The sequence below is a fragment of the Bidens hawaiensis genome, unplaced genomic scaffold (assembly GCF_021521415.1).
Source record: "Bidens hawaiensis isolate Kalapana, Puna unplaced genomic scaffold, B.hawaiensis_p1.1 tig00000888_1, whole genome shotgun sequence".
Lineage (NCBI taxonomy): Eukaryota > Viridiplantae > Streptophyta > Magnoliopsida > Asterales > Asteraceae > Bidens > Bidens hawaiensis.
The window spans coordinates 79,483-99,793 of record NW_027491051.1 but is presented as its reverse complement, the minus strand read 5'-3'; the positions used below and the strand labels follow the sequence as shown (position 1 = coordinate 99,793).

At 34.5% G+C, this 20,311-nt stretch overlaps 2 protein-coding genes across 3 annotated transcripts; both read left to right on the top strand.

Annotated features, from left to right (window-relative positions):
* Positions 1-946: 946 nt before the first annotated feature.
* Positions 947-10,791, top strand: LOC143544220 (flowering time control protein FPA-like). Its single transcript, XM_077036370.1, has 6 exons — positions 947-1,270; positions 4,699-4,941; positions 5,022-5,138; positions 6,183-6,919; positions 7,950-9,070; positions 10,547-10,791. The coding sequence occupies exons 1-5, from the start codon at positions 1,010-1,012 to the stop codon at positions 9,067-9,069; spliced, it is 2,478 nt and encodes an 825-aa protein (XP_076892485.1). The 5' UTR covers positions 947-1,009; the 3' UTR covers position 9,070; positions 10,547-10,791.
* Positions 10,792-17,039: 6,248 nt separating this feature from the next.
* On the top strand, positions 17,040-19,388 carry LOC143544209 (pentatricopeptide repeat-containing protein At2g01360-like). 2 transcript variants are annotated; one of them, XM_077036366.1, is made up of 3 exons: positions 17,040-18,026; positions 18,400-19,128; positions 19,341-19,388. In XM_077036366.1, exon 1 carries the CDS (start codon positions 17,278-17,280, stop codon positions 17,779-17,781), a length of 504 nt encoding a protein of 167 aa, XP_076892481.1. In that variant the 5' UTR covers positions 17,040-17,277; the 3' UTR covers positions 17,782-18,026; positions 18,400-19,128; positions 19,341-19,388. The 2 variants fall into 2 exon arrangements, with proteins under 2 accessions (XP_076892481.1, XP_076892474.1); XM_077036359.1 differs by having other exon boundaries at positions 17,040-19,128.
* The last annotated feature ends 923 nt before the right edge of the window (positions 19,389-20,311 follow it).

The following is a 20,311-nucleotide window of genomic DNA, read 5'->3' as shown; positions in this document are numbered from 1 at the left end:
CATATATGATTCATCTGAAATTTCCCAATTACTAAGAAAAACAAAAATAAAGGCATACAACTGATTGGAAACATATATATGGGTATCACTAAATTGTTCTCTGCATGTAATTTGTAAATGTTACTGTTATATGCATCAATTCAAATGGATGGTTAACGTTCAAAGTTAGACTTTACTATGCTATTAAATCAAAGTATAATTGTTTTAGGATTTATATATTAAACTCATATATGATATATGCAACTAGTAAATGCAGAAAAAAAGATGTGATTACTGCCTTAAAGGGTAAAAGGTTAGACACTTAACACCTTTATTTATACCCGACCCTTTTATTGTTTAGAGGGTAGGGTCTTGGGTCCACGATACTTTTTAAAATGGTAAAGGGTCCGGGTAAGGTATTAGGTAAAAGGGTAGGGTCTTACCCTTTGAACAGCCTTAATTATTATTATTATTATTATTAACTTTTTTATAAACCTACCACTTGTGGCCTAATGGTAGGAAGACTTGAGTCATTCAGTGGAGACTCAAGTTCGATCCCCACTTGTGTCACTTTGGATGGATATTGACAATGAATAATTTGAGCTAGACTTTGCAAGATTGTCAGTTCAGATTTTGAGCCCATCCAACCGCAACAACTGTTAAGTGACAGCCGATGGTATGATTTCATAAAAGAACGCCCAATCCAAACTCTAAATTCATGGTAAACCCAGACAAGACAAGATAATAGTCTGAACGAACGAAACTTGAAATAAAATGAAATTCATTATTCTAAAGAAAAAGATAATTAGTTTTTTATTAAAAAGATTTGTGCAGGGTGGGTCGTATATATATATATATAAGGTACCCCGTCAAGGGCAGGCAGGCAGGCCCGTTCATCCGTCCGAACATATATACTTATACTTTCTCACTCACTCACTCACTCACTCGATCGGCTTCCTTGTTTCATTCACCCCTCAATTCAATTCAATCACAAAAACCTCTAAACCTAATTCTTCTTCTTCTTCAATAAATGAGGCCGCCTCTGAAATCAAGCAGCAATTCCTCCGATGGCAGCAAGCTGTGGGTCGGCAATCTGACGCCCGATGTAACCGAGTCCGATTTACGGAACCTCTTCGAGAAACACGGCCCCGTTGACACCGTCACCAGTTATCCGACTCGGAGTTACGCCTTCGTCAACATGAACCGCCCAGAGGATGCCAGGAGGGCTAGGGATTCTCTTCAAGGCCTTCTCCTACGTGGCGCTTCCCTCAAGATTGATTTTGCCAAACCGGTTTGTATCGCCTCATTATTAGGTTTTTATAATTATTGTTGTACATGTTTCTTCTTGTTATTAGGTTTTTTTAATTCACGAATTTCTTATTTGGATCCAGTTTCGTTATATGTTTTTATTGTGGATATGCTATTCCGACACAGTGATTTTAATTCACGCCAAAAATTGGGGGGGTTAAACCTAGGGTTTCAGAATAATTCCTCTAAACACTCCATATAGATAAGTAAATCAGGACGGCAATAAGCTATGCAGCCAGTTTTGTAGAAATCACTAGGTGCTAGTCAGGCAGTGATTGGAATTTTATATGTAATTTTGCAAATATATATATAAATTTTGACCGATCTGAACCAAATAGCAATTAATCGGTGACTAGTTGGTGGGATATCGACTAGCCATTAACTGGTGATTAATCAGCGCCTAGTCAGGACCTTTACAACCATGACGTAGCGATGGCGATGAAATGGTGGGCGCTATTTGATGTTTAGCGATAAGGTATTAGAATATATATATTTTTTAAATAGGGATTTCATTCACAAAATTGAGTCTTTACAGTGGAACTGGTTGACTTTCAGCGCTGCTTAATCGATTTTAATGTCTAAAAATTCGGTTTTTGATATTTAACACAAAAAACCTTAATTATCGCTGTATCACGCTATTGAGGTGCTATACATCAGATAGCGGGAACGTACAATTTTGCTATGAAGCGCGCTCGACAACTATGGAGTGACTTTAAGGTTTCGAAACCTAGAAATTGTGATACTGCTAATTAGAAAGCAGAAAACACATTATAAACAGGACAATTTTGCCTTTGTTTGCTATCTGACATTATAAACAGAGCATATCAGAGCATATAATTGTATGATACACGTTAAGGTTAAGCTATTATAATTCTTACTCAAGTATCTCAGCTTTACTACATTGGATGATACTGAAAATAATGGTGTAGGCGTCTGATTTAATAACGGTTTGTAATTCCCAACGGCATTTCACTAATCTTGATAAACTAGGGTAAACAAATATATAGCTATATAGCAAGCCTGTTTGGCTTTGAGATACACGCGATGTGGTTGGAGGTGAAGGAAGAGAATGATTTTGTTTATGTTAACATAATTTTACACTCCAGATACGCATTTATGGATTTTGAGTTTTCATCAGTTTAATGTAGTAGGCCACTTTTGTTAAATAGGTTTTGGTAAGCAACTAAGCAGATGGATTAGTTATAGAACATTTACAAAAGATTAAAATACAATGAAGATATAGTTTGAATTTAAAGTAAACTTACTGGATTAAGGCCAACGAAACCAAAAGTACAACTTGCAACGTATCCAGTCCCTAAATGGTTTTGTTTTTAGTCGTGATGGAAAGTTAAACACTTAGGGTGGATAATATTTGAATTAGTTTTCTTAAAATAAATGTGTAACAAGTGCGTCCTTGTATCTTTTGGAAAGCTGCAGCTCTGTATTTTTCATATCAAGTTGATTGATTAGATTGCAGGCAATGTTCACTACAGCTCCTTGTATCTTTTGGAAAGCTGCAGCTCTGTATTTTTCATATCAAGTTGATTGATTAGATTGCAGGCAATGTTCACTACAGCCTGTTGTTTCTCGTTACAGCTGATTAATAGGACACCTAGGATTTTGAGTTCCTTCAATGGCCAGTTAACATGTTATTGCCAGATTAACTATTTAAAAATTAGTTAAACAAGATTAACTGATTTAGGTGGGGGATCAGCTGGGATTAACCTTGTAATTAATAAAGAAAGCATGCCACATGCTATTAATTAGTCGGTTGCCAAATTCGATTCAGGCCAACTCAGAAATATTTCTCTTCACATCAAAATAAGCGCTCCATCTTCTATATTCTGTTAATTCCTGCCTAATTTTAAAACAGTTAAACATTGCTAAATATATGAACACAAATTAGGTTTCTGCGAATCTGCAATTAGAAATAAAAAAACTTACAGGCGTCTTCTGAATCGTCTAGGATCTGGAATTGTGAAAAAAAAAACTGCAAATTGTTGGTCGGCTTTTCTTCCCTGTTGGCTTGTGTTAATCATTCCAATTGTCTCCAATATGAAGTTTTTCTCAGACCCATCGGTGGAATTGTAATGCTATATACACAAAACAATATAACTTAGCAATTTTGAAAAACAATTGTATTAAAGTATTACAAACTATAAATTAAAATTTAAAATGGCCATGTATTCTGAAACTAATTATAAATTTATACATCAAAATAACCGCATCACTTGCCTGCATAAAAGTCACTGGCTCACATAGCTGTCAGGTTATTTAACTAATCAATGGATTTTGTTAAGGACATAATGTAAGAACCGATTGCTTTATTAATACTAGGTCATGGGCCACCACCACTCATCTATAAGTCGTCTGTGCATTTTCAGATAGAGCGTGCTACGAGTATATATTTCAAATTAACAATTAGAACTGATGGTATTACATCATTATCTTCATGTGATATTTTATAATTTTGTATGCGAATGTGATTAAAGTGATAAAGCAGCAGCCAATGTGTACTAAGAACATTTCACCCCTTTTTCTATTATTTGGTGCAAGTTCCAGAGAGTTGCAGTTGATCAATATAAAATTTTAAAACTTTACATTGATAAAACACAATCAAAATTTGATACAAAAACTTCAGCTCAGCTTATTGTTGGACTTTGCCTATTGTAAATAGCTGAAGGTTGGGTGACAGAGGATTGCTACAAAACAAATTTCTAAAGCCCAAATGAACAAAATGTTTAATTAAACTCTTAATTTAAAACATGATAGTTTTCCTTTTCTTCTATGTTAAGTCTTGCTATCATTTTCTCTTAACTAACATGTTCTGTGTCATTGTGTATTAGTTTAATATTATCTATGGCTCATTTGTTGGAAAATTTTGTTAGTACATAATTATTCAAGGTCTACAGAGCACATTGTCACAAATGGTTTTGGCTAATAACCTCATTATTTGTAATTTTTGTTACATTCATTTTGTCTATTATATATATATTTCCTTTTGGTGATCCAACAGTCATCCTTATAAGATATTGTTACATCAATACTTCTTTAAATGAATACAGTGGTAACTGGTTTGTAAATGGTTTATACCATGGCAAGTGTAGTTTAATTTTTTAATTTACTAAAGTTTGTTTGCTGATAGTTTCATATATCTAAACTTAAATCGGGTAGTTTTGTAAATGTTCACTGTGACAGTACGTATATCTGGTTTTATATTTATAAAAAGCTATACAGGGTTCACATTTTTCTATGTTATTCGTCCTTAGTTTACTTGTTAACTTGCATATAGGGTAGTTTTGTAAATGTTCACTGTGACAGTACGGATACCTGGTTTTATTTTTATAAAAAGCTGTATAGGGTTCACATTTTTCTATGTTATTAGTCCTCAGTTTACTTGTTAACTTTCAGGCTAAACCCTGTAAGACTCTGTGGGTAAGTGGCATCAACATGTCCACATCCAAAGAAGATCTAGAACAAGAATTTTCCAAATTTGGGAAAATTGAGGATTTCAAATTTATTAGGGATAAGAATACTGCATATATTGATTATGCCAGGCTGGACGATGCATCAAAGGCCCTTAAAATGATGAACGGAAAGTACAAAGGTGGAAGTGTGCTTCGTGTGGACTATCTAAGATCCCAGTCAAAACGAGTAAGTTACTGTTTATAAAATATAATTATTACAACATATTTTAACCGTTTTTTCCTGTTTGACTTCCCTCTGTATAACAGGACCCGGGTCCTGATTTTCGTGATGCGAAAGAAGGTCAATATTTTAGAAATATGGTTCCTCATGATTCGCCTTGGTTACCACCTGATGCTTCATATAATGGTGCCAAAAGGCAACAGGTTATAACCTACTTCTAATTATGCTTTCTCTCTTTCACAGAACTTAGGCTAGAATAATTGCTTAAGAGGTGTCAATATGGGTGGGTTGGCTAATGGGTCAAAACGGGTTTGGGTTGAAAACTGATTAGTTTTTAATATTGGTAAAAAAGATGTTATAATTTAGGCATTTAGTATTCTTTTTCCTTTTAGTGTTCTTATTTATAGTGGGGGTTTGCATAGGTTAGTTTTGCGCTTAAACCGAAACAAAAACCGAAGATTTGGTTTCTGGGTTTTGAAAACTGCTCCATTTTGGTTTCTACGGGTTTCAATTTTCGCAATGGGTTCAGTTTCAGATTTTCGGTTTTGCCATCTGGGTTTGAAATTTTTGGGCTAAAATGGTCCAAAATATCGAATGGTGGGCCGATTTTGTTTTAGTTAATCATTAATTGATTGTTGCGCATTTGGGTCTAAAAATTTGGCCTACACTGTTTATTAATTTTATATATTACTTAACATTTAAAATTCCAAAAAAAGAAAAGAAAAAAATTAGAATTCATAAGTTTAAGAACAAAAGTTGGTATTTACGGGTTCGGTTCAGTTATAAAAGGGGGTTTGGTTTTCATGTGGTTTGGTTTTCACGTGTGGTTTGGTTTAGGTATTTCAGTTTACCAATTGTGGTTGAAATTTTTTGGCTAAACAATGCCCAAAATAATAAAATTTGGTTTAAAGTTTATTGTTACTTAATGATCAATTGATTATAACACATTTGGGTCCAAAATTTTTGGCTTATACGGTTTATTAATTTTCTTTTAAACTACTTGACCTTCAAAATTCAAAAATTAAAATTACAATCCATAAATTCTACTATAAAAGTCTTTTTGTGGGTTCAGTTCGTTTTTTATTTTTTATTTTTTGGTACATGCAAAACCGAAACCGAACTTGAAATTCAGTTTTTGAAACAAGCATAAAACCAAACCGTTGGTTCGGGTCGGGTTCAGTTATTTCAGTTACATGTTTATATAGGTTCATGCATTGTTGTAATCTTTGTTTGTGTTCATTTTACAGCATAACATACCCTTAGAAGGAAATGAAGTGCAACCGAGTAACATTTTAATAATTTCATATCCACCCATTGTTCACGTTGATGAACAGATGTTACACAACGCCATGATATTGTTTGGCGAGATTGACAACATCACAAGTTTCCCTTCAAGAAATTACTCAATCGTTGAATTCAGAAGCGTTGAAGAAGCACAACTCGCAAAAGACGGGTTACGAGGCCGTCTTTTTAACGATCCCAGAATATCAATCATGTTTCTAAACAACGAGCATGCACATCATCCTCATGGAATGTTTAACGAGTTCCCACCCCCGGGCCCACAACTGGACCCATATGGTCATCCTATGTTAATGCCAGCTAGACCTTTCGGTCCTCCAGATGGATTTGATCCTCAGCTTCACGGTTCAGAGTTTAACATGCCACCCGGCACTAATTCGATCAATCCAATGGGTCTCCCAAACTGGAGACGGTCTTCACCAATCCCGGGGCCTACCAGGACATCTCCTGGGACATGGGAGGTTTTTGATGGAAGCCAATTGCATAGGGAACCCAAAAGGCCGAGAACCGATCAGGGTCTGTTGGGTCCCGATCCGTATAGTGGGTCCACAAGGTTTCCGAACCGTGGTACTGAAACGGGCCGACCCGGTTCTGACTATATTTGGCGAGGCGTTATTGCTAAGGGTGGGGCTCCGGTTTGTCATGCCCGTTGTGTTCCTATCAAAGATTGGATCGGATACGATATGTAAGTGATTTTCTTTCTTTTTATTAAATGAGGGTCAACCCGTTTGAATTCCAGGTCAAAACAGGTTCAGGTTGGATTAGTCGGTTTCCTTTTTTATTTTATTTTGTCATTTGCGCTTGACATTTTTTGGGCAAAAAGTGGCCCAAAATCATAAATTTGGGCTTAAAATGTTTGTTAATTATTAGTTGATTACTACATATTTGGGCCTAAAATTAAACGAATTGAACGAACACAAACGGAGCATGTTCGTTCATTTAACAACAAACGATCAGTGAACAATCAAATGAACGAGGTTTATTGTTCGTGTTCCTTCGTGCGCAATATAATCGAATGGTTCATGAACGTAAACAAACACAATCGAAAATAGATGGACGAACATAAGTGAGCTAACACCAATTAAAAGTACACGTAAACAACAATGTGCGCGGTCTAAAGATTTGTTGAGACGAAGTTGTAATGGCCTAAAATTAATATCAATATATTAACAAACTAATTGAACACATTAAACATATGTAAACTAACAAACATAAAGGACTTTAAACAAACAAGCGTTCACGAACGTTCACGAACATTAATGAACGAACGGGACGTGTGTTTATGTTCGTTTGTTTAACTAAATTAACAAAAAAAAATTAATCATATTTATTCTTTTATTAAATAAATGAACTTCCTGCCAAACGGTTCACTGAACTTTTGATTCGTTTACGAGCCTACCTAAAATTTCTAGGCTAACCATTTATTAATTTTTTCATAAGTTAGTTAACATTCAAAAATAAAAAGTTATAATTTATAAATTTAATAACAAAAGTCAGTTTTTCGGTTTTCAGTACATGCAAAACTGAATCGGAAATTCGGTTGAAAAAAAAACATAAAACCAAGCCGTTGGTTTTGGTTTGGTTATGTCGATTATTTTGGTGTAATGCACACCTCTACTTATGTTGGTTTTAATGTCTTTATAAAATATCATGCTATATTTATGATTACCAAAACCATATCAATATTCTTAACATTTATGAATTTGACCCTGCAGACCTGAAGTTGTTAACTGCTCAGCTAGAACAGGGTTAGATACGCTGGCAACACACTACATAGATGCTATTGGATTTGATATTGTTTTCTTCTTGCCCGATAGTGAAGAAGATTTTGCATCTTACACAGAATTTGTACATTACTTGGGCGACCGAAACCGGGCCGGGGTTGCTAAATTTGATGACGGGACCACTTTGTTCCTGGTCCCACCTTCTGACTTCCTTTCAAAAGTTTTGAACGTATCTGGACCGGAACGTTTATACGGAGTCGTTCTAAAGTTCCCTCAACATGCCTCTGCCAGCTCATCAACCCAACCTCAGTTTATTGATAAACAACAAGTTCCTTCTCAAAATGAGTACAATATTGGTGGTGAGAAGGTGCTGCAAGTTGATTATAGTGGGGTCCCACATGATGACTTGAAGTCAAACCCAAAGTCAACAGGCCCCCCTCCCCTTCCTCCTACCCTTCCGCCACCTGTCTCCACACCGACTCCTCAAACCGGGCTTTCTTTAACCCCTGAACTTATTGCAACTTTGGCTTCTTTAGCCAAGGGTAAGGTTAATGGTCAGCAACAATCAGTGGGCCCCACTAATGAGAGACAGTATTGGGAATATGAGCCCGAACAGTCCAACAATGCATTTCATGGTCAACCACATATCCTACCCGAGCATCAGGGTTATCAGTCAAACATGGTCAACAACTTACCTCCTGTTCAAGATTATTCTTTTAGTATGCCACATCATGAGGTGGTCCCACAAAGCGTGCAGGTCAACCAGCAGTATCTACCAAATGTTCCACAGGACACGCACCCGGGATATGGATTTGAACAAAAACCAGATGCAGGGTCGGGTTTACAGGCTGGGGCTAATGCTTATGGTGCTAATGTTTACCAGCCACAAAGGTTGGTGCCAGGTGGACCTACTGAGAATCTACCAGAGCAGATGCAGCAGCTGCAGTCCGCCTTATATGGTGCTGCAGGTCAGCAGCAACCGGGTGATTTTGATGCTGATAAGAATGAAAGGTATCAGTCAACGCTGCAGTTTGCTACTAATCTTTTGCTACAAATACATCAGCAGCAACCAGGACAGGGGAGTGGAAGTGGTTCTGGTTCTCTTCATTGAGGTATTTATTACCTATACCTAGCCCATGTATTTTAAAAAAAAAAAACTTTTTTTTAATTAAAATGCAAATATCTTTTTTAAATAGAGAAGCTTAGATTTGATTTCTTTGTTGATTTAGAGGTCCTTATAATAGTCGCATAGAGTAGATTTAGAGGTGTCTCTTAGGGGGTCAGGCAGGTTGGGTAACTGTCGAGACGGGCTGGGTTTGATCGGCCCACACGCATTTTTTTGTTTTGTTTTTGTTACAATGATTGTCTGAATTTGTTTAATGAAAAGTGATATAGGTGGTATTGTCTGTATTTGAATACATGACTTAAACCTGTTTTCTTTTAAGTTAAATTTTACCAGCTAAAATAAATCGATCTGTTAGTGATAAAATGTAAACCAAATCATTCATGTATATAAAAGGATCAAAATCGCCACCTTCGTTCCCAACTATTGCTTTAGAAAGTCGACTGACAATGTTACTTTTTTACTATCTATTTTTCTTCTGTTTCTGAATTTGTCTGTCATCGTATGTGCGTTTTAAAATTAAGAAACTTTTTTACTTGTTTAATTCTGAAAAGTTATCAGGCTACAAAAAACACACCTTGTTATGTTATTAAAAGAATAAAAGAACAGCATTTATTTACTCTTCTTTGGTCAACCTAACTTGTTCTCGCTGGTTAATGGTGGTTTAAATGCATCTAAACTAGAGGTGTTAATGAGTCAGGCCGAGTCCAAGCCTAAACTAAAGCTAGGATCGCCTAAATAATTATAAAAGCTCAAGCTTGTACAGTTTCGAGTCCGTCTAAAACTTGAACATAACTTGTAAATAATTTTACAAGCTCTACATTCTATTAACAGTTACATATGAGCAATATATATTATTTATTTCCTCTTGTTCGTAATTGATATTAAGAATATTATATTTGCTATGCAATTATATATTTACATTATTAATTTATCTAAGAAATTTGCATGCAAGCTTAAATCACAACTCGTTTATTAAATGGGCTTCAATTTAGGTTTGAACATGTTTAAGATAATCTCGATTATAATTTTTAATAAATTGATCTTTAGGAGCCGACGAGCAATTTGATTCAGTTATGCCTATAAACAATATGTTTGTAGAAAGCAAATGGCAACTATGGAAGATTGAGGGTTATTCAGTGTAATGAATTTATTATTAGATATATATTTAGCAGACAGTGGTAATAACAAGTTTGACAAAGTGGCTATCGACAAGATATATAACAATATAATATGTTTCTCAAGACGGGCGTGTGTTGGTTACTCTTATCATTGTCGTCTCACATAAAATAAATTGGATTTTATGTCCCCTTTTCAGGACGAGTTTAAATAATCTATAAATTACGTGCTCATTAAAATTTACAAAAATCTATAAATATAATTAATACTTGTGGATTAACAAATTATATTTGTCAGCCAATTCATGTTCTTATAAATAACTAACATGATTAAGGTGCAAGTGTAGGGTCAAAACCGGAACATTTTCTTTTGACGTGGCGCTTTCATGGCATATCTCAATTTGGTCAACGCTCGAAGTCAAATATATAATTGTTTCTTTGTGATGTTGGAACTTGAAAGAGAATGGTGTGATCGTTTGTAGTCATATAACATGAGTAAACTGTTATGGATAAATTGCCTACAATGATTTATGATTGAAGTTAAAGTTGAAGTTGATTTTGGTTTCTGAATTTAAGAAAATTTTGGGGTTTTTCATGATTAAACTTCATATGGCATGGTTGTTTTGTTCTACCGGTATGTTTAATAGTCTTTTGAGTACACCACTGAGAAATGAAACAAGAATTAGGGTTAAAAGAAATCATTTTCTAATTATCATGAAATGGTTAAAAGGATGAAGTGGGTTTTAGACTATCAATGCTTACAACCTAGACGAATCCAACCTCTCAATAAAAAATATCTTTTTTTTTTGTCATCCATCTATAACTCAACTCAATTTAAATTTTCACTCACTTTACAACCCAGCCCAAATCAACTTATTATTATATTGTTGATGCTTATTTTAATATATAAATATAGAGTAATCTAATAAAATATATTTTTTTAAAAACCTTATAATACCACCATGTGCTATTTTTTACATTTTGCAATTTGTTTATTTTATTAGTATAGTAAGAAATGTTAAAAATACAAATTTAGATACGATTGATCCATTGTAAAAGATATGAAGATTAGAAATAGAGAATTGAAAGTAGGTTTGAAAAAAAGCTTATGAACCCATTTTAAAGATATAATTTTAAAAGAATTCGTTAAATCAGAACCTTCCAAAAAAAATGTTATAATTGTATAGTTATATTTTTTTAGAAATATTAATATCAGAAGTTATTAACAAAAAAATGGATTTATAAGTAAAACTAATTGCTAGAAGAAAAAAGAGAAAAATTGAACCAATCATATTTGAGAATGTGTCATCTATAAATAATAAGAAATTCAATGACTGTGACGACCAACATTTAAAAAATTTCACCAATAAAAGTGGGTATAAGGAAGAAACAATGGTGATTTATGAAGAGTAAGACACGGTCTTAGTTATCCGTATAATACCAATAGTAATAAAAATATTTATAGTAAACTGAGTTTTTGCTCATATAGCGTGCAAGATTGAGCTCACTCAAACGATTATATTTTTGAGTTTTATTTTTCATTTACTATAACGAGTATACTATGCTTTACTTAAATAAGAATAAAATTATGGCCCTCTGTTTTTGGTATTATTTCAATGTCGATTAGCTTAAACGAACATGCAATGGCGGAGCCACACCATCACCACCAGGTTAGGCCGAACCCCGTCCTTTTTCGGTTTTATATATAACCTATAGTGTTGAATTAACGAGTGAACCCATTCTTTTTCGGCGAGCGAACCCATTATCGTTTTTAAAAAGTATATTCGAACTCATTGCTTATAAAAAGTTTAGTTAAAATAAATAAAAACATCAGCCATCGATTCAGCAACCGATCAACTTTTTTCTTCACCATTCGCCTCAAGGTTTCAACCATCGCCAACAACCAATACCTGTTGGTCTATCGTTTGAGAAGTGTTTTTCTTCAGTGAAGCATGTAAAGTCGGATTTGCATAATCATTTGGCTGACGATTATATAAATGATGCTTGTATTTGTTGTATTGATAATGAGTTCTTTTACAAAGTCGCGATTGAAGATATTTTTCAAAACATGAAAACATGTAAGAAAAAATTAAAATATGCAATATCTTATATTTAATGACTTTGTATTTTATTGAACGTTAACGATATATATTTGTTATGATAGTGATATTGCATTTTATTTATCTAACCGAATGATCAACCTGACCCGACCCGACCCATTCAGGCACGAAAACTTTGACTCCAGGAAAAAAAATCAAGTATCGAAAATTCCGAACCCATAAGAAAAAGTTTCTGGCTCCCCCACTACGTACATGGTCTGTATGAACCTATGGATTTACAAATAAGTACATCCTGTCAACATCTCTTTAAGTCTCCGTCGCAAAGCGTGGGTTGTATCATTAGTTTGTTTAAATTGTTTCAAAATCTAAACAAACAACATTAAATGTACTATTAAGAATACAAAGGTGTTTACGTGTCAACATACCACAGTATTGTTTTTGTAAAGTTGGCCATAACTTGGACTATGTGATAGATTGGCACATACGAAGACATATGGGCTATAACTATGAGATTAAACGAGCTACAACACTAACAAGATTACTTTTGTTTTCGTTTAGAGTAAAGTTTCAAAACCGTCTCATGATTAATCTATTATCCATACTTTCGTTCAAGTGGATCATCAAAGTCTCTCACTTCTTGCTGATTACGTTAAAGTCTTTAAGTTCAAATCTATTATGTATTTTATTAATCTATCTGTACTATTAAAGCAAAACCATTCTTCAATATGTTATTCAATTAAAGTAGACAACTAGGATGCCAACTAATATTATTACCATTTATAGAATTACTAACAAAGTTACAAATATAACTTTAAATGTTGTTTTTAGATTATAAATTATAAAATTTTATATATCGTTATCTATTATGTATTTTAGGTGTTGCTCCCACTGTCGTCTCGTACACATATATTTTGTTGTTGCATCATCACTCTTTTGGTATTCATGTGGATACCATTCGGTATAATTTTACCATTCATGTAATGTGGTCTTACTACTATATGCACCTACTTCCTCTATTGAAAGTTATAACTTATGTTCCTTACATGTAGAATGAGACTTGATGCATTCAGTTGCCAACTAAAGATTAGTACAGGAAGTTATACATGAGCTAAATCAAATACGAAAGCTTGAAATATTATGATATAATTTTAGTTTTTGTTAAATTTAAAGGGATGCTTTGAGAAAAGATCAGTAAAAATACATCGACTTATAGAATAAAATATTCATTAAGCCTTGGCATTAACGTATAATTTTTTTAACTGATATTCGATTTTTTCAAATTATTTTAATAAATGTGCATTTTTCCAAAATTGGTTAATTTTACAAAAAAAAATCCACGAAGTATCTACTATTATAAAATTTGGGAGAGTTTTATCATTTTGATTACTTATTTATAATGAAGAATTCTTACAATATTAAATAGGGTTTAGGAAAAATAAATAAGAAAAATACAATCCCAAATCAAATATGAAAGTACAGTATTAGTAACTAGCTTTTAAACCCAGTGTATTACACGGGATTTGTCAAATAATAAAAATAAAAAGATTCATTATATGAAAGAAATGAACAAAATTAAAGGTGAAAATAAAATATATAGTACAAACAATAAGAAGTTTAGAATCTCAAATTTACAAAATCGGTTTTTTATATACAATATTTGCATAAATTGTTTTGACCAATTACCCGTGAATAACTATGATGAATGAGATGAGAGATTAGAGAATTAGAATGAAAATTATAACCCATTTCTCAAAATTGTTTTGTCTTATGACCCATGGATTGTTAGAATAAATAATATGAGAAATTAGAATATTATAAATGAAATTATAACTCATTTGCCAAAATTATCTTGACCCATGACCCATAGATTGTTAGGATGAATTAAATGAGAGATTATAGAATTAGAAAGGAATTTATAACCCATTTGTCAATATGGTTTTGCTCCATAACCCATGGATAAGTAGGATGAATGAGAAGAGAGATTAGGCTAAGAATAAATGTGAGATTGCCACATCATCCTCATTATTTTCTTTTATTAGTATAGTTAGATATGTTTTGGGATATTGGTTTTTAATACTTCCAACTTTCCCTCATTGGTAGATAACGCTCCCAACTTTCGATTTGTAACTCACCACTCCCAACTTTCACCCTATTTTCCTGTACCACTCCCCGTCTAAATGATAACCCCGTTAATGTTTTGAACTAAAAATGTCATTCAAATTAGTTGAGGGGGTAAAACAGAAATTTTAATTTTAACACATAACCTCCATTTCCGGTGACCTCGTTTTTCCGGCGACCTCGTTTTTTCTGGCGAATTTGAGTTTTCCGGCTATCTCGTCTTTCAGAAAATGGAGATGGTTCAAAGGTGTAAAAAGGTGATGGAGATCATGAAGATTGTGCACCGATGGATGAAGATGGTGCTCGCCGGAAACCTGCAACTTGATTTTCCGGCACGTAGGCGATCCCAAAAGGTGGCTGGGTGAGACACTGGTGGTGGTGGGGGGCAGGGGTTGCGGTTTTGGGGCGGTGGGCGGTGAAATGATGGATATGGTGTTCTGAAAGACGAGATAGCCGGAAAACTCAAATTCGCGGGAAAAAACGAGGTCGCCAGGAAAATGAGGTCACCGGAAATGGAGGTTATGTGTTAAAAATAAAATTTCTGTTTTACCCCCTCAACTAATTTGAATGACATTTTTAGTCCAAAACATTAACGGGGTTAGTGTTCATTTAGACGGGGAGTGGTACAGGAAAATAGGGTGAAAGTTAGAAGTGGTGGGTGACAAATCGAAAGTTGGGAGTGTTATATACCAATGAGGAAAAGTTGGGAGCATTAAAAACCAATATCCCATATGTTTTTAATATCTTCTTTACATTCTCATATGGTTAATTGTGTCCATTTACACACGTATGAGCAATCTAGGTCTTTAATAATATAGATAAAGGTGTTTATACAAATATTATAAATATTATAGGAAAAGTTGTGGTTTTTGATGTCACGTACATGACTAACAAATTTAAGATGCCATTTGCACCATTTGTCGGGGTTAATCATCATGGCCAGTCTATACTCTTTGGTGGTGCACTATTGGAGAACGAAAAGCAAGATACTTTTGAATGGTTATTTCAAACTTTCATAAAGTGCATGTTTGATAAGCATCCATCAGCGATAATTACATATCAAGATAAAGCTATTTGCAATGCAATCAAAACAGTTTTTCCAAACACTCGACATCGTTATTGTTCATGGCATATTAAGAAACATGAAACCGAACATCTTCGAGGTCTTATATTTCATGCCTAATTATCGATTAGAGGATTTAGCTTGTATGAATCGCTATTGGTTTGACACCAATAATGGGAGCCGCTTTAGTATGTTAAGGATATATATGTATCCATAATAGAAAATTTTGAGTTTCCTATATATTCTGTTGTTCTATCAATCATCTTTTTTCATTTTTTCTGCTGTCCGTGATCTGTAAATATCCATGTTATATGCAAGTAACCCGATGCACACATGTACTGTCCTATTAGGATAAATAATAAGGAAATGGCGTATCAATTCAAGCTATAAATAAATAAAAAGATAAACTATTTGGTATCGTCTTTTTGTATCACTAGGCAAATGAACTCAAAAATAAGTTAATGTTAATTGATAAAATGAATATAAAGAAATTATGATTGTTGTGTATACTACATGAAAATTTATGACATTATTATTACTGATCAATAAAATCAATATCTGCAAAAAGGGGAGTATCAAATTATTTTATGGTAAAAAATTCATTTATTTCAATTCTTTTGAAAGAACAAGAAGAAAACAAAGAAAACAGAGGATCTGTTGAATTTCAAGTAGTAAGTTTCTAAAAAGATTGGGCTGAATCCAACATGCATATATTTTACATACTTATATAGATATAGAAATACTTATATAGATATAGAAAATTTCAAATAAAAACTCGAAGACTAAACAACTCAAATCTTTCTATTTTTGTATTGGATCCACAATGAATCCTATGGATCCTTAGGATTGGGATATTCTTTTAGATCCTGTAGTTTCCCTGGATCGAGACAGGTATCACAACTCTTTCTACCCATCCTGCATATTGTCTATTGACTTTGAGGAGGATCACAATCAATGGAAAAAAAGTGATACAATTGAAGAATTTGAAACTCGTTGGGAATCTTTATATGCTAAATATAATTTTGAAAGTGGAAGTTGGGTAACAGAGATGTATAAGCAACGCAAATTATGGGCTAAAGCCTTCTGGAAACATTGTTTTTTTGCTGGCATGACATCAAGCGGAAGAAGCGAGAGCATTCATTCTTTTTTTTTTTGACGGATATGTGAATTCAAATACCATGTTGAATGAGTTTGTAGTACAATATGATAAAGCTGTTGAGGCTCGAAGGGCCGCCGAAGAAGATGAAGACTTCAGATGCATGAATTCTAAGCCGAATTTTTGTTCTGTGAATCCGATAGAGTCAAAAGCAGGTTCACGTTACACTAACAACTCTTTAAAGTATTCATGAATGAATGGACCCAAGCTACCTCCAGTTTAACTCATGAGACAATAAGCAAGAGTTAGAAGAGGTCAGCTATAAGGTTGGACAACTGAATATTGATAAAATATATTGGAGAAATGTTAAGTTTCGTCTCTCTGATAAGTAAGTTAGATGTTACTTGCTCATGTTAAAAGTTTGAAATAAATGGGATGTTATGCAAGCATATCTTATATGTATTGAAGAAAAAAATGTCCAAACCCTCCCTGATCATTATATTTTACAACAATCCGGAACCCTTAGTAAACGATACGATTTCCGACACAGTATCTATAGATCAACACCTCGTGTTGTATGTTTTGACAAGAAAACACTTTATCGGTGTTGACTTTTTACTGAAAGATATGATGGACAAAAACGTCTTTTTGACTCCCGGTATTGTTTAATCAGTTATTGACGCGTGCGCTGCTCATGAGAGACCTCAGGGAGCTGTTTTGTCGTATGAGTTTGGCAAGAAAATGGGGATCAAATATGAGAAGGCTCTGAATGTTTCTTTGGTTGGTTTGTTTATCAGGACGAGTTATTTCTCAAAGATTGTGGATGTTGTTGAAGAAATGGTTAAGAATGGGATATTTGTTGGAGTTCGTCAAAGTGCATTGTTGATATACAAGCTCGGGTTTGCTAATAAGCATGTTTTAGCTGCAAAAGTATTCGACTTTTTGCCTGATAATGAGAAGAACACGACAACCTACACTGCTTTGATGGCAGCCAGCTTTGCTTCAAGAAACGCTTCTAAATGGATTCAGGTTCTTAAGGAAATGAAGGATGCTGGGATCGCGGTGGCTGTTGGAACTTATAATGTGTTATTGGGTGGTCTTGAAAAAAGTGGGAGACTTGTTGAGTTTGAGCATTATAAGAAAGAGAAAAAACAGATGACGCAGAGCGTTCATTTTTCAGAAAATCAACAATCTGTAGAAGAAATGAATTGTAACTTGTTGTTTGGCAGGGATTATGTATCTTGAAACTTGACATAATCTCACATAAGTATTTAATTCTCTCCAGATAGAGAGAAAAGGGGAGAAAATTAATGAAGGATTTAAATTTTGAAGACCATGATAACAAGGCTCCAACCAAACTACAATACCAGGTGGGATCCATAACAAAAGGGTTAGACGGACCAAGTTAAATTTTTTATTAGCATGGTCTGCAAGTATATTAGCTGGTAAAAAAAATTCATTTCAAGTGCAACATTACCTGACGCTAGTAGGTACGATCTCATTTTGTTTATTTCACAGTTTCTATCGTTCATCAAAATATATTGGTACAATTTTTCTTGTTCATGTTCGTGTCCGTAAACGGTTCACGAACATGAACATAACTGAGCTAAAACAATGTATGGGGTCTAAAAAGTTGCTGAAACTAAATTGTAATGGGCCTAAACAATTTAATTGAATATATTACAAATGTAAACGAACTTCCCGCCGAATAATTCACTGAAAATTAGGTTCGTTTACAAGCCTACCTAAAACTTTTGGGCTTACCATTTTTAAAATTTTTTTAATAAGTTACTTAACATTTAAAAAGAAATAGAATTACTATTCATAAATCAATAACAAAAGTCAGTTTTTCTGTACATGCAGAACTGAAACCAAACAGGAAATTCGGTTTAAAGAAAAACATAAAACCAAACCGTCGGTTTTGGGTTGGGTGTAGTTCTTCGGTTTCATTGCCTTTATAAATAATCATGCAATATTTATGATTGCCGAAACAAAAATAACATTTTCGAAAGTAACAGTTACTTGTTACTAACGTGTTTAACGTTTGTGATATTGAGCCTGCTGCAATGAAATTGTTAAGTACTGCTCAACTAGAACAGGACTCTCATATGCTTGCAAAACACTACACAGATGCTATTGGATTCAACATTGTTTTCTTCTTCTCAAAATGAGTACAATATTGGTGGGGAGAAGGTGCTGCAAGTTGCTTATAGTGGGGTCCCACATGATGACTTAAAGTCAAACCCAAAGTCAACAGGTCCCCCTCCTCTTCCCCCTACCCTTCTGCCACCTGTCTCCACACCGACTCCTCAAACCGGGCTTCCTTCAACCCCTGAACTTATTGCGACTTTGGCTTCTTTAGGGTTATCGTCGGGAATACGAGCCCCAACTGTCCAACGATACATTTCATCAGGGTTATCAGTCAAACATGGTCAACAACTTGCCTCCTGTGCGGGCCGACCAGCAATATCCCACAAGATACCTGAGTAGATGCAGCAGCTGTAGTGTGCGTTATACCAACTGACCAAATCAAAGACAGTAAGCAAGGCTTCAGTTTTGGTTCTGATTCACGATTCAAGTTCAGTACTTGAGGTTTATGTTTGCAAATTCATTTAAAAATCGTACTTAGAACATTCAGTGATTGATAGCAATTTTTAGGGTTGTTGAGTTGACGACTATCAAATGCTCTATAGACCCTAGCAATGGTTGTAGATTTCTTCATTCTGATTCTGTTTGTGTATTTTGCTTATTGATTTCTGTTTTCGACCGTATTGGTTTATATTTAATTAGTATGATGCGTGCAGATCTCTAGCTGTGATTTTTAGTCTAAGGATTCATGAGGACCTTTGAAGGCTCTAGCAGTTGTGTAAAGAAATGGTGTGTATATTGATTGATAATAAACAACTAGATAGTACACCTATATATACAAGTAACAAACCCTAATTTTAACCCAAACTAGGCCCATGGGATTTCTAGCTAGTTACATGATGAATGGGCTTTTAACCTAATACATAAAATACCATTAACACTCCTCCTCAAGTTGGAGCATAGATGTTAATCATGCCCAACTTGTTACAAATAAAATCTATCTGATTATTCCGAAGTGGTTTAGTTAGAATGTCTGCTAGCTGAAAGTTTGTCTTCACATGAACTGGTTGAATGGATGGAGGATCTGTTTGAGTGCCTACTACTCGATCTCTGATAAGGTGGCAGTCGACCTCAATATGTTTTGTCCTCTCATGAAATACTTGATTCTTGGCTATGTGAATGGCTAATTGACTATCACAGTATAACCGCATCAAGTCATTAGAAACAACCCCGAGCTCTATGAGAAGATGACGTACCCATGTCATCTCTGATGTCACATCTGCCATGGCTCTATACTCTGATTCTGCACTCGATCGGGATACCGTGTGTTGCTTCTTACTTTTCCATGATACAAGATTTCCTCCAACAAACACACAATATCCAGTAGTAGATCGTCAAGATATCGGACAACCTGCCCAATCTGCGTCTGAAAAACCTGATATCCGACCATCTCCTTCTTCTGTGAAGGCACCCACCCGGCAATGACCCTGATCAGAATATAATATACCCAAACCTGGTGATGTCTTAAGATATCTTAAGACTCGAAGGGCAGCATCCCAGTGACTGGTGTGTGGTGCCGCCATAAATTGACTCAGAACACTGACAGTAAAGGAAATATCCGGTCGTGTGACAGTCAAATAATTTAGTTTACCAACCAAACGTCTGTATCATTCTGGATCCTTCATCG

Excerpts from the sequence above, each read along its gene's own strand:
- LOC143544220 (XM_077036370.1), top strand. The coding sequence starts at position 1,010 with ATGAGGCCGCCTCTGAAATCAAGCAGCAATTCCTCCGATGGCAGCAAG. Across the intron at positions 5,139-6,182 it reads ATGGTGCCAAAAGGCAACAG|CATAACATACCCTTAGAAGG; the intron begins GTTATAACCTAC and ends TTCATTTTACAG. Across the intron at positions 6,920-7,949 it reads GATTGGATCGGATACGATAT|ACCTGAAGTTGTTAACTGCT; the intron begins GTAAGTGATTTT and ends TTGACCCTGCAG.
- LOC143544209 (XM_077036366.1), top strand. The coding sequence starts at position 17,278 with ATGGGGATCAAATATGAGAAGGCTCTGAATGTTTCTTTGGTTGGTTTG.